At 36.6% G+C, this 12,463-nt stretch overlaps 1 protein-coding gene across 1 annotated transcript in view; it reads right to left on the bottom strand.

The window, feature by feature from the left end:
* PIK3C2G (phosphatidylinositol-4-phosphate 3-kinase catalytic subunit type 2 gamma) overlaps positions 1-12,463 on the bottom strand; it is a 352,443-nt gene that overhangs the window by 121,699 nt on the left and 218,281 nt on the right. Inside the window, 3 exon segments of the mRNA XM_066252620.1 lie at positions 7,572-7,745; positions 10,219-10,320; positions 10,322-10,356. Coding sequence (XP_066108717.1) covers positions 7,572-7,745; positions 10,219-10,320; positions 10,322-10,356 — 311 coding nt within the window.

Raw genomic sequence — 12,463 nt, 5'->3', positions numbered from 1 at the left:
TTCATCTAGCATTCACTTGAGTAGCTGATAAAGTCAGTAGATGGATGTATTAAATCTTTAGTCCCAGGTTTGAAAGACTTGAGTGCTTTAATATGTATTTGTACCCTGAACCAAAATAGGACTCAATCATGAGACACACTTCATTATTGAAATTACTATTAATTTCATAAATTTCAAATGTTATTGTCCCCAGGAGATATCATAGTAACATTAAAATATATTGTTTTAAAATATCTGAAAGTTGCAGACTCTCATTATAGCAAATGGTGATATTAATATACAAATATACACAGTCCCTTAGAAACGTTTAAGTCTACACTTTCCTTGGTATCACAATGTCCTACATTCAGAGAGTATAGTTTGCTGTCCAACAGAAAGGACACAAGTCTCCTGTTTAATATCCATGAGCTAATTGTGAAGGCAAATTTGGAATCTCCTTTGGATAGGATAGAATCTTGTGTAATTAAACAACAGAGGAGACCTCACATGTGCAATATAATAAGAACATAAGGGTTCATGTACCATTACAAAAAACTTTTGAGGCCCTGTGAGATCTCCAAGCTCTTGGAAATTAATAACTAATGAGACCCTCACAAATAATTTCTTTTTTCTTTCTTTCTTTCCTTCTTTCTTTTGACAGAGACAGAGAGAGAGAGAGAGAGAGAGAGTGAGAGAGAGAGAGGGGACAGATAGGCACAGACAGACAGGAAGGGAGAGAGATGAGAAGCATCAATTCTCAATTCTTCATTGCAGTACCTTAGTTGTTCATTGATTACTTTCTCATATGTGCCTTGACCGGGGCGCTACAGCAGAGCAAGTGACCCCTTGCTCAAACCAGTGACCTTGGGCTCCAACCAGTGATCTTTAGCTTCAAGCCAGTGATCTTTGGGCTCAAGCCAGTGATCAACAACCATGGGGTCAAGTCTATGATCCCACCCTCAAGGCAGTGACCCATCGCTCAAACTGGTGAGCCTGCACTCAAGCCGGTGACCTTGGGGTTTCAAACCTGGGTCCTCCATGTCCCAGTTCGATGCTCTATCCACTGTGCCACCTCCTGGCCAGGCAAGACCTTCACAAATAATTTCTTACATCTACAACATGTTTTTACCACCTCCCCCCCCCCCCCCCCGTCTCTTTTTTATAAATGCATTGTGAGTCCCAGGTTAGACTCCAGGAGGTTGCTCATCTTTAACTGCTCAATAACTTTAGATAATAACTCGAGTTTCTTGCAGGTTCAGAAACACCATATTATTTGAAAAGGGTAGTTAAAACAGCTACCTTTTCAAAATTATCAGTCCTACTTTTCAGAAAAACAGCAACTTCATCAAAATGATCAATTCTACTTTTCTGAAAAACTGCAACCTTTTTAAAATTATCATTACTACTTTTCTAAATCTGATATTTTGAGTTGAGTTTAAAGTTGATCAGGCTTTTCCAAGGACAGGAGGGGATTGGTCAGCTCTCCAAATTCTCATGTTTTTGTCCCTTGAGCTTGAGTTCAAGAGAAAGTGTATAGTTATACTTTGCATAGAATTTCAGTATCTGGCTAGAATAGAAGTTAGTTTAGAAATAAAGAAAGATTATCAAAGCTATAATGCTTAGGTAAAATTGAATCAGGATGTATCAGTGGTTTTCAACCTTTTTAACTTGGAGACTGTAAAACTAGGAGAATTAGTACAGGGACCTTTAAGGCAGAAATCATCCTGAGCATAAGCAAATTTGAAGGTGTAGTTTGCCTAGAATTGACTTTGTGATTGGCAAAACCTTTATCATACTTACAATATACAGATTTTTTTTTTAAATCTCATGTGGTAGAATGTACATAACATAAAATTTACCATCTTAACCATATTTAAGCATACATTCAGTGTTATTAAAATATTCATAATGTTGTGCAGCTACCACTGCCAACCATCTCCATAATTCTTTTTATCTTATAAAACTGAAACTGTATACTTACTGAACTGTAACATTCCATTCCTCTATCCTTCTAACTCCAGGCCACTATCATTCAACTTTCTGCTTCTATGATTTCTTTTTTTAAGCAAGAGAGAGAGAGACAGTGAGACAGAGACAGAGAGAGGAACAGATAGGGATAGACAGACAGGAAGGGAGAAAGATGAGAAGCATCAGTTTTTCATTACATCACCTTAGTTGTTCATTGATTACTTTCTCATATGTGCCTAGACCAGGTGGCTCCAGCTGAGCCAATGACCTCTTGCTCAAGCCAGTGACCTAGGGCTTCAAACCAGTGACCTTTGGGTTCAAGCCAGTGGCCATGGGGTCATATCTATGATCCCATACTCAAGGCAGTGACCCTAGAGTGCAAGGCAGTGCACTCTAGCTGGTGAGCCTTCACACAAGACAGTGACCTTGAGGTTTTGAACTTGGGTCCTCTGCGTCCCAGGCCGCTGCTCTCTCCACTGTGCCCCTGCCTGTTCAGGATCTGTTTCTATGATTTTGACTATTGTAAGTACCTTATGTAAGTGGAAGCATGCAGCATTTGCCTTTTTGTGACTGATTTATTTTGTTTAGCATAATGTCCTCATGGTTTATTCATGTTGTAGCATGTGCCAGAATTTTCTTCTTTTAAGGCTGAATAATATCCTATTGTATATATATACCACATTCCACTTACCCATTCTCTGCTGATGGACACTGGGTTGCTTTTACATTTTAGTTATTGTGAATAATGATGCTAAGAACATGGGTGTACAATTATCTGTTTGAGACCCTGCTTTCAATTCTTTGGGGTATATACCCAGAAGTGAAATAGCTCGAAAATATAGAATTCTATTTTTATATTTTTGAGGAACAGCTACTAACATTGCACAGGGGTTCCAATTTATTCACATCCTTGCTGACACTTGTTTCCTGTTTGTTTGTTTTTTAATAGTAGCCATTCTTATGGGTATGAGGTGCTATGTCTCAAATTTAGAGTCTTATCCCCCAGACTCCTACATGTTGAGTGACTGACCACTATATACAAATCCATTGGTAAAATTCCAGTTATAAAACAGACTTTGTCAAGTTCTTAATACTTTTTATCTTCAGAGAAATTATACTTCCTTAGATTAGGAGAATTAAAGTGCATGGCATTTTTGTATTAATCAACCAACATTGAGCCCCTGCTAAGTGTCAGGTACTAGCCAGGTGCTTAAAATACAAAGATACCCCTAAGGCACTCACAGATGAAGAGGGAATAAAAAGTGTGTTTTATTTCTAGAAAATTTAGATGAGGCTTTCTTTCAGTAAAAGGAACCACAATATTTTTAATGAATAATCATATGAATAATAAACCTATTAATTTTAATTTCAAAGAACACTAAGATAGTAATTAAAGAATGGAGAAGATCATTAAATTCCATATAGCATTTAGATCATTATGAATATTGCACTAAACCTGGATGATTGGAATAAAACAAAAACTAATCTTTTAATCTGCTAAGGGACTTTTGTTTTTCAAAGATGGTTTTAAATTGAGAATATTTAGATTATAATATAGTAATCAAACTAGAAATTAAACATTAAATATCTTTAAATCAGTAGTAATGAACTATTAAAAATACCAAAATGATCATAGATACAAGGAATTTTTATGACTAATATTAGGATAAAACTTCTGAGATTAATTGCATTGGGTGATTGGTGACTTATTGATATAAAATTGGAAAAGATATAAACCATGTTGTAGGAAGACAGGTATATACCATATTTTTTGCTCCATAAGATGCACCTGACCATAAGACACACCTAGGATTTTAAGGAGAAAAATAAGAAAAAAAAATTCTGAACCAAATGATGTGTTAAAATATTTAATAAAATACCATATTTTTTGCTCCAGAAGATGCCCGGGCATTTCCCCTTCACTTCTGGGGGGAAAAGTGTGTGTTACAGAGCAAAAAATACTGTAATATTTTGATCATGCTGGTATAAATATTATATTTTAATAGGAAAATAATAGAGTTTAATTGTATCTTATTCAGTTCTAGAATAATTTTTCATCTGTTTTAAGTGGATTTATGTCCTATTGTATGATGGTAAATATTTAATAACTATCTCACTTAAAAAAAAGCTATGATTTGTGATATTTGCCAATTTCCATTATGTATATATTTCCACTATGGCTGAGTTCAGGCTACCAATGTGGTGTCATTGAATGTGGAGTTGAGAAGTAATACACACAATAGGCAGTTAAAGCTAGTCTAGCACATCTCTGCTTATGTCTAAAATTATAACTTAAGTCAAGGATGACTTGGTGAAATATGTTACAGTAGAAATGGACCTGACAGGCAATCTGTTTGTCAGTCAACAAGCCTAAAAGTCAGAGAATTTAAGGGACTAATAATTCAATTTTTTACTTTCAAAGCACATACTTTAAAAAGCACTAAACATCAGATATTTAGATCATTGTAAACAAAGGAAAACATTGTCACCTAGAGGTGCATTTTCTTTTCTTGCCAATTCATTTGGAATACTTACATTATAATTAATTATAGAAAACATTTATAGTCCTCAGTGCTAGGCACTCTTCTAAGCAATTCACAAATATCAATTAATTTAATTTTCAAAACAAATCTGTTTTATAAATGATTAAGCTGAGGCACATAGAAGTTATTTGTTCAAGGTAGTCACATCATTAGCCCATGTTAGTATAAAATTTATAAAAAAGCCCATTGCCAAGGTATCTAACCATAATCACTGCTCATACAGCCTCTAAAATTATCTAGAAAGAAAGCTGCAAGAAAACCTTCATGGAAGTCTAGTATTACCAAAGCAAAAGATCATATAGACTGTGGAAGTAGAATCTGAAGAATGAAAAGTATGAAACAATGAGCTCGGAGAGCAATAAACATCACCAATAAAGACCTTGCTTATTTTTTTCTCAGTTAGAGAGTCATTATCAAAAAACTGAGTTGAAATTTAGAGTTTACTACAGGACTTTTTTTTTCTTTTCTTTTTTTTTCTTTATTTTATAGAGACAGAGAGTCAGAGAGAGGGATAGATAGGGACGGACAGATAGATAGGAATGAAAAGAGATGAGAAGCATCAATCATCAATTTTTCGTTACGACACCTTAGTTGTTCATTGATTGCTTTCTCATATGTGCCTTGACTGCGGGCCTTCAGCAGACCGAGTAATCCCTTGTTCGAGCCAGTGACCTTGGGTTCGAGATGGTGAACTTTGCTCAAACCAGATGAGCCCACGCTCAAGCTGGCAACCTCGAGGTCTCGAACCTGGGTCCTCTGCATCCCAGTCTGACGCTCTAGCCACTGCGCCACTGCCTGGTCAGGTTAGGATTATCTTTTAAATAATGAAAAATTACAGAAAACTTTGAAAAATTGTGTATGCATAATTTAACTACCTTAATGTGAATTTTTGTGATAGAAAATAAATAAAAATAATAATTTAGCAATACTTTAGAATAAAAACAAATATGTTTCTGAAAGTTGGTGAAATTAGTATTTTCATTGCAGGGGTTAGCCAAATGTTTCCAGAATCATTAACAAATGTGTTAATGAATCTTTCAGTGATTGAATCTGCTGGTATAAATCCTCTTTATCTAATTTTGTAATTTAAAACCAATAAGGAAGGGTTGTTTGCTTATGTACAGGAGGTGGAACCCTTTACATTCATTACAGAAATGTGATTTTTTCTTTTTCTTTTTTCAAAGTTAGAAAGTCTGCAGGGACCACAGATTTGGTCTAAGCATGGAGATGGACTTCCCAGATTTCTAGAAAATGGAACTCAGAGAAATGGATCAGGGACACCAGTGCAGGACTCCAAATGAGAGTGTTGCTGGGCTGACTCGTGAGAAGAGCCCTATGTTTGCAGACATTTTCTAAACAGAATCACAGAGATGCTTAGTGTGAGATATTCTAGAATGGTGATGTAAGTGATATAAAAGGGCAACAGCCTAGCAAAAAAATCAGTTTTTTCCCCCAAAGATACATATTATACAGTTTATCTTGGCATTTTAATACCAGATTATGGCCATCTGGAGGAAGTTTATCACTTTATATTGCAGGAGACATTATTTATTTCTTCTATTGAGAGGCTGTTCTTAGCTAAAATGACTAATTAGTCTCTGGAATGATCTGACCCCATTTCTACTTTTATATGATGTGTCTTTTTAAAACAAGAGACCTTTAGTTTTACATTTCTGGTTTCTTTGCCTCCAACTTTATAAAAAAGTAAGTTAAACTAAAACCTATTCATCCAATAGTCTTTTTCATTTCAGTAAATGATATAATTATTTGGTAAGATCAGAACTCCAGGATTCATGCTAGAACATTTTCTTTTCTTCCTCTAACCCACTTGGGTCTCCTCTCCCAGCTCACAAATCACTGACAATGCCCAATCAATCAGCACGTTCTGTAGTTCACTCCAGAATATATTCTGAATCTGTCAGTTTTCACCACTTTTTTACCCTTAAAGTCTTGCCATATTGCCGTAGCATCCTAATAGGTCTCATTTCTTCACTGGACAGCAGGAGATTGCTGTGAACTCCATTGAAGTTCTTTGATGGTTTGCTCCTGGACTCAAAATAAAAGCCAACCTCCATACCATATCCTTAGTGCCCTACTTGTTCTGACTTCCACTAAACTCTTCACCTTTACTCCTGTTACCTGCTCCTCTCTATCCCACCTCCAGACCCCAGGCTGTCTTGTTGTCAGTGAAACAAGCCATGTTTATTTCCAAAACTAAAAGAGAGTTTTGCTCTCTTTTCTTTTCATGGATCTGCACAAAGTTACCACTCCCTACAGAGCTGTCTCTCACCTCTTCTAAGAGGCCTCTTTAAGAGAGCACCCCTGCCTCAGTCACTTTCTATCCCATTTCTCAGCTCCAGTTTCTTAATAAGAAATTAAACTCCTTATTTCCTATTGTTATTTATTTGCATGTTAGCTTGTTTAATACTTGTCATCTCTAGTAGAAAGAAATCAGGGTTTGGGAGGGACGCACATGGAGTGGTGAGGGAGGAAGGGGACACCCTCCTAGCCAGCCAGATCAGCCGAATCAACCCTGGCGATCAATGGGGTGACAGATGTCATAGCCAGATCGCCCTCACATCTGAAATCAGGGTTTGTATATGCCTTGTTTAATGTTGTGGACCCAGATTCTCCATTGGTAGGTGCTCACTAAATAAACGTAGAATGATTCATGAATGATTCAGATCGGCAAGTATGCTAGTTGTATAAGTAGACCAGGGGTGGTGATTGCTATGAGCAACATACCACATGTATTAAGACCATAAACTTATGCTTCATTATCTATTCAAGGTTAATAAGAAAAACAAAAATATTCTATTTCAGATAATTTGAACTAGAACAGGATTAGTATCTCATGGGCGAGGGACAATTTAGTCCACTAACTATTTTAACAAACCTAATTTTTCCATTAACAATCTATTGAAAAATAAAAACTTTCCTTTAGTTTATTAGATACATGTTCATGGTTATGTAATCTTCAGGGGTTTGAGAGATGGGGAGCAAGTCATCTGCTAAGTTTCTATGACGTTATATATCACTCTAGGATATTATTTAATACTGTAATAAAAATTATTTGTGCACTGATTTTTTTATCCCTCCAAATTTTTGTTCATGACATAAAAATTTTCCAAAGTTGATATGAAACATGCGGCCTGCTTCTGTCAGCATGCTATTGTCATTGTGACGGTCACAGACTCCCAGGATAAATGTTATGACACACCAACCAGCACAGGAATAAAAAAAGTTCCTCAGGGCCTAAAAACAATAATGAAAACATAACACACATATAAAAATGAGAAAATACATTTGCATCAGAGCTAATGGTAAAAATTATGATGAAAGCAAAGTTACATAGTCAAGAACCACTTCTAGCCTGGTCTGTGGTGGCGCAGTGGATAAAGCAAGGATCTGGAGGCCTGAGATCACAGCTTTAAAACCCTGGGCTTGCCTGGTCAAGGCACATATGACAAGCAACCAATAAACAACTAAAGTGAAGTAACTATGAGTTGATACATCTCACTCCCCCTCCCATCCTCTCTCTGTAAAATCTTAAAAAAAAAAAGTAGTACCACTTCTACATTTCAGTTGAGAGAATGGCATGATTAAATAGCTGGTTCTTGATGCGTTATATAAGAACATGAAGTAATCTGTTCCTTAGGCTAATCGATAAATATTTTCATTGAAATTGGGAAAATATCTCTCATTCTTTTGGCGCTAATTTTCAGAGTTTCTAGAGATAATTTCTGGTGTGGCTTTTTTTGCTGTCTCACATATACAATACAGAATGATTTTTTTCAAGGTAAAAGAAGGAACAATATATAGCCTAATATTGCTTATCCTCAGAGAATTTAAAAGACCAACTTTTATTTTATTTTTTTATTATTAAATGAGAGGTTGGGAGGTAGAAAGACAGACTCCTGCATATGTCCCAACCAGGATCTACCCTGCAAGCTTCTACTGAGCGATGCTCTGCCAATCTGGGGAAACTGCTGTATTGCTCAACAACCGAGCTATTTTAGTGAGGCGATGGAGCCATCTTCAGCACCCAGGGCCAACTTGCTCGACCATTCGAGCCATGCTGCAGGAAGAGAACAGAGAGAGAGAGAGAGAGAGGAAGAGAGAGAAAGAGAGACAGAGGAAGGGGAACAGAAAGAGGTAGAGAAGCAGATGGTTGCTTCTCCTGTGTGCCATGACTGGGAATCGAACCTAGGACTTCAACACGCCTAGCTGACACTCTACCGCTGAGCCAACCAGCCAGGGCCCTAAAATATGAACTTTTTAAATACTTGAATTGTAACACAGAAAAAGCTATGTTGAGATATCTGTAATATTTTATGTTTATCCTTGCAAATAGGTCATCCAGTTGATGTCTAAGTGTTTTGGTACAGTATATATTAATGAATGCTGTGTGGGTGGAAACAGATTGCTGCTGAGTCAACTGGAGCTTGTGTTTCTTTAATGAACAGAGATGTCTTACCAAAATTACTCTTTGTTTTCAAAATGGTCTCCTGTGTATGCATCACTTTCATCAGTGATGCAACCATGAGTACCCTTGGTATAACAATGAGTGATTGGTTGAGCCGGGGTTATCAGCCTCCTCAAGTGGTGTGGCTGACTTGTTGGACTGGGAATCTATGTTAGTGAACTACATGCCAGGACACCTTAGTTTCAGGTATCCTAGGTGTCCGGGCAAGTCATTTAATTTGTCTGTCTAGATTTTCTTCACTTACGAAGTGAAGATAAAGTATGTTTTTTTTCACACTGTGGCTGTGAAGAGCAAATGTTGTGTGGAAATACCTAAAACAATATAACCAGAGATTTGTGCAAAACTCATTACAATTAGGAGAATGGTTAAATATCAAGATAACATCTAATTATTTGTTTCTTGGCCTCCCAAAGCCTATATTTTGTTCCAGTCCAATCTCACAGAAGTCTGGAATAGGTGAACTCTTGGGTCTCTCTATCATGGCTCATGCTAATAGATTGACCAATCATCCCAGTTCGCCTAGGACTGAGGGGTTTCTTAGAATGAGTGCATTGTAGTGCTCAGGATAGTTCTGAGTAAGTCAAATGCTGGCCCACATTGCATATTTGTGTGATTTATTATAAAGGTGCTTTTGCCTGTGGGGAAACCCAGATGTACCAGTTCATGTCTTGATAAGTGGAACAAGGCCCGGCTCTTACCAACTCCTTCTTTTAGTCCAGAGTCCTGGTACAGAACTTGCACCACTGTACACTGCAAGTTGGATGCCAGGATGAAGTAAAGTGGGAAGAAATGTTTGCAGTCAAATAAACTGTATGTTTTGTAAAGTACTGAGATATAAATTAATTAAAACTTTATTAGGCATTTTCCAAACATTGAAAGAATAAGGCATGAAACAGTAGAGCTCAACAGAAGAAATGTATTGCAAAGGAAAGAGTGATTTATAGAAATTAGAGGTTGTGAACAAGTAGGCACAGGTGACTTGAAGGAAGTAGGTCAAGAAGCATCAATTTAGGTAAGACAAGGGGCCAGCTGAGCAAAGAGAACCTTTATTGACAGCCCAGAATTTCACCCACACAGATATTTTTATCTAGATACTATATTATTTAAACTTAGTCTTTATTACTAGCTTACTGACTGAATTAGAACTTGAGGATTTACTTTGTCATAAACCAGATTACTGAATGAACCAGAGCATATTCTTATTTAGGTACGTTATGTAAAATTAGCTCCAGCAGGACACACTTTTTCATAATCTGCCTTTAAGTGCTTGTGCTGACTGAACCACTTTCTGATCGTATTTTCCCTTAGCGATCCTATCAGTCCAGAGTGACGATGGATCTTTGTTTAGGGTCACAGCGTGGGGCACCATCTGCACCAATCCTGGTTGTTAAAAAAGAGATCATGGAAGTCATTCTTTCTTTACAGGATGAAGGATACTTAGGAAACACATCTCTATGACAAGGGTTGCCAGTACTACTTGGATTACCCTTTTCTTTTCCAAATCTTTTCTGAGGGAAATCATCTTATCTAGATGGCCTCCTCTCTAATTTTTCCCAAATCCTGACGAGTAGTGCAGCTACTTGTTGTGTTAGGATCGGATGTGTCAGAAACAGCTTTCATATATTTTTTTTTTCTAGAAGTACAGTAGAGAGCCAATGTAGAGGTCTCAAAGAGACCCCACGGAGTCAATAGAGTAGTAAGTTAATTAATATATGGTTGTGCATTCATTTACAGCTTAAGAATTACAGACTTGGAAAAAAAAGTTTGGTAAGCAAACCAAAACAATCTCCATAACAAATATTTAAAATATATTATAAAAATCAGTGTTCGGGTTAATAAAAGCATCACTGTTAAATGTTCATTTTCTAGGAGTGAAGCCAATAACTCTGCAGTGAACATGCAGAGAGTCACCTGCCCCTTCCTTCCCAGTCAGCTTTAAAGAGAAACTATGCCAATGTTTTCTTAAAGGGAGCATATATTGATTGAATTTCAACAGAACCTTTGCCCCACTGGCCATGATCCATCAAAGGTTTCTCTTTTGCTGTGTTCACAAGGTTATTGAAGTGTAAATATTTTCAAATCCACTGATTTTTATTCTGTTCAGAACAGCAGTTTAAACACAGTATTAAAACTCTCCCAGGACTAATGTTCACAAAACAACCTCTCATGTACAGTTCTGTAAATAAAATCATTGAAAGAAATTAAAGTGTAGAATTTATGTGTTCTACCATTTTGACAATTGCAGGAGTTGCAAACTCAAATTCCCGTAGGAACAAGGGACACAAATTATACAAAGAGAGAGATGGTTGAGTTTTTAAAATGACTATTTTGTGATCTACCTTAAAACATTAAAAGTAAACAACAACAAACAAATAGGTGACAGTGATGATAAATGAAACATTTCTCTGTGCTGGATTTGGCCAGTAGTAGCTGACTGTCACCTTAATCTCTCTATATCCAATAACCCAGTTATATGCATTAGGCAGCCATATGGCTGGATCAGAATGGAACTTAAGATTGGGTGTGGGAATTGAATGCTGCAAATACGGCCTATAAAACTTGCATATCAAAAGAGAGAGAGAAAGAGAGAGAGAGAGAAAGAGAGAAAGAGAGAAACAAATGATAAGACCTAGTGATAAATGCTAGGTCTTGGGCACATCCTTAATATCATGGGAGCTCTCCCTCCTCCTTCAACAGTATTAGGCTCTTGTGTAGGTTTTTCACATTTATTAATAAGATAGCAAATGTAAAGCCTTACATTTAATAATAACAGATTTATTCTAGAAAGAAACAATTCTTTTTTTTTATCCTGAAAATGTCCCTCCTTATATTTCTAATTCTTTCATGCAACACTTCTGAAAGAAAAATTTTCTCTATCTGATTCTCCATTGTATCACTGCAACCTCACATCTGACAAGGTGCAAAATCAGGACTTAGATTATTGTGCCCCTTGCATATTATGCTATAGCAAGATCAGTTACTTTTCAGACCACATTTGTCTTCAGGGAGTTCATCTTTGTTAAATCCCAAGTCATTTATCATAACCTTCACATTACTGACTACTCAGAAAACCTTGTACCAAATTGATAACAATCATGATGGCTAAATTCTGTCTATTAATTAAAGCCATAAATTACATTAAGCTAGTACACATCATACACCTTTTAAATACTTTGAACATGATTCTGTGCAAATTGAGTAATATGTGTGGTTCCATTCTTATAATCCTCTAATGTAGCATTTCTCAGATTTTAATGTACATATATATCACTTGCGGATCTTGTGAAAATATAGGTTCTGATTCAGTAAGAAGAAGTGGGGCTTAAAATTCTGTATATCTAGTCAGTCCCCAGGTGGTGTTACTGTCACTGCTCCATGGGGGTCATACTTCAAGCAGCAAGGTTCCTAGGAACAGAACTTTCAAGGTGGCATCATAAAAGGCGGTGGCTCTCAGGTGCATAAGAAAAATGAGAGCAGCTTTTTCAAT

Source organism: Saccopteryx bilineata, chromosome 1, assembly GCF_036850765.1.
Source record: "Saccopteryx bilineata isolate mSacBil1 chromosome 1, mSacBil1_pri_phased_curated, whole genome shotgun sequence".
In the NCBI taxonomy this organism is placed as follows: domain Eukaryota; kingdom Metazoa; phylum Chordata; class Mammalia; order Chiroptera; family Emballonuridae; genus Saccopteryx; species Saccopteryx bilineata.
The sequence above is the reverse complement of the archived record's forward strand: the minus strand, read 5'-3'. Positions and strand labels throughout refer to the sequence as shown.